The 816-nt window shown below is 54.5% G+C and overlaps 1 protein-coding gene across 1 annotated transcript in view; it reads left to right on the top strand.

Annotated features, from left to right (window-relative positions):
- The first annotated feature begins 13 nt into the window (after window positions 1-13).
- The window catches only part of LOC104617058 (early growth response protein 1-B-like), a 1,998-nt gene continuing 1,195 nt past the window's right edge, over window positions 14-816 (top strand). The window contains 2 exon segments of the mRNA XM_010282275.1: window positions 14-197; window positions 200-816. The exon segment at window positions 200-816 is cut by the window's right edge and continues 6 nt beyond it. Of these exon segments, the coding sequence (XP_010280577.1) occupies window positions 14-197; window positions 200-816 (801 nt within the window).

Below are 816 nucleotides of genomic sequence, written 5' to 3'. Positions count from 1 at the left end.
GCTGCTGGAAGTAATGGCTATTCCTCTCTTTCCAGACACTTTTCCCGAGATCTCCCTGAACAACGAGAAAACCCTGCCAGAAACCAGCTATCCCAACCAAACGACGCGACTGCCACCGATAACCTACACGGGGCGCTTCTCCCTAGAGCCCGCCCCCAACAGTAGCAACACCTTATGGCCAGAACCTCTCTTCAGCCTTGCCTGGTGGGCATGGCTAATGCACCTCCCACCTCTACACCATCAACATCACCATCTTCCTCCTCGCAGAGCCCCCCTCTGAGCTGTTCTGTCCAAGTCAGCGAGAACAGTCCAATTTATTCAGCCGCACCAACTTTTCCCAATTCCACCTCCGACATTTTCCCTGAACCGCAGACCCAGTCCTTTCCCAACCCCTCTGGAGCCCCCATCCAGTATCCACCTCCAGCTTATCCAACTGCTAAGACCAACTTTCAGGTGCCAATGATCCCAGATTACCTGTTCCCTCAGCAACAGGGTGAGCTCAGTCTTGTTCCAGCTGATCAGAAGCCCTTCCCAGCCCTTGAGACCAGGGCACAGCAGCCTTCCCTCACGCCACTGTCCACTATTAAGGCATTTGCTACTCAGACTGGCTCCCAAGAATTGAAGACCCTCAACACTACCTATCAGTCCCAGCTGATCAAGCCCAGCAGGATGAGGAAATACCCAAATCGTCCCAGCAAGACTCCTCCTCACGAGAGACCCTATGCCTGCCCAGTGGAGTCCTGTGACCGGAGGTTTTCACGGTCTGATGAGCTAACGCGGCACATCCGCATCCACACGGGACAGAAACCTTTCCAG

The sequence above is a fragment of the Phaethon lepturus genome, unplaced genomic scaffold (genome assembly GCF_000687285.1).
Source record: "Phaethon lepturus isolate BGI_N335 unplaced genomic scaffold, ASM68728v1 scaffold5822, whole genome shotgun sequence".
Classification (NCBI taxonomy): Eukaryota; Metazoa; Chordata; class Aves; order Phaethontiformes; family Phaethontidae; genus Phaethon; species Phaethon lepturus.
The sequence above is the reverse complement of the archived record's forward strand: the minus strand, read 5'-3'. Positions and strand labels throughout refer to the sequence as shown.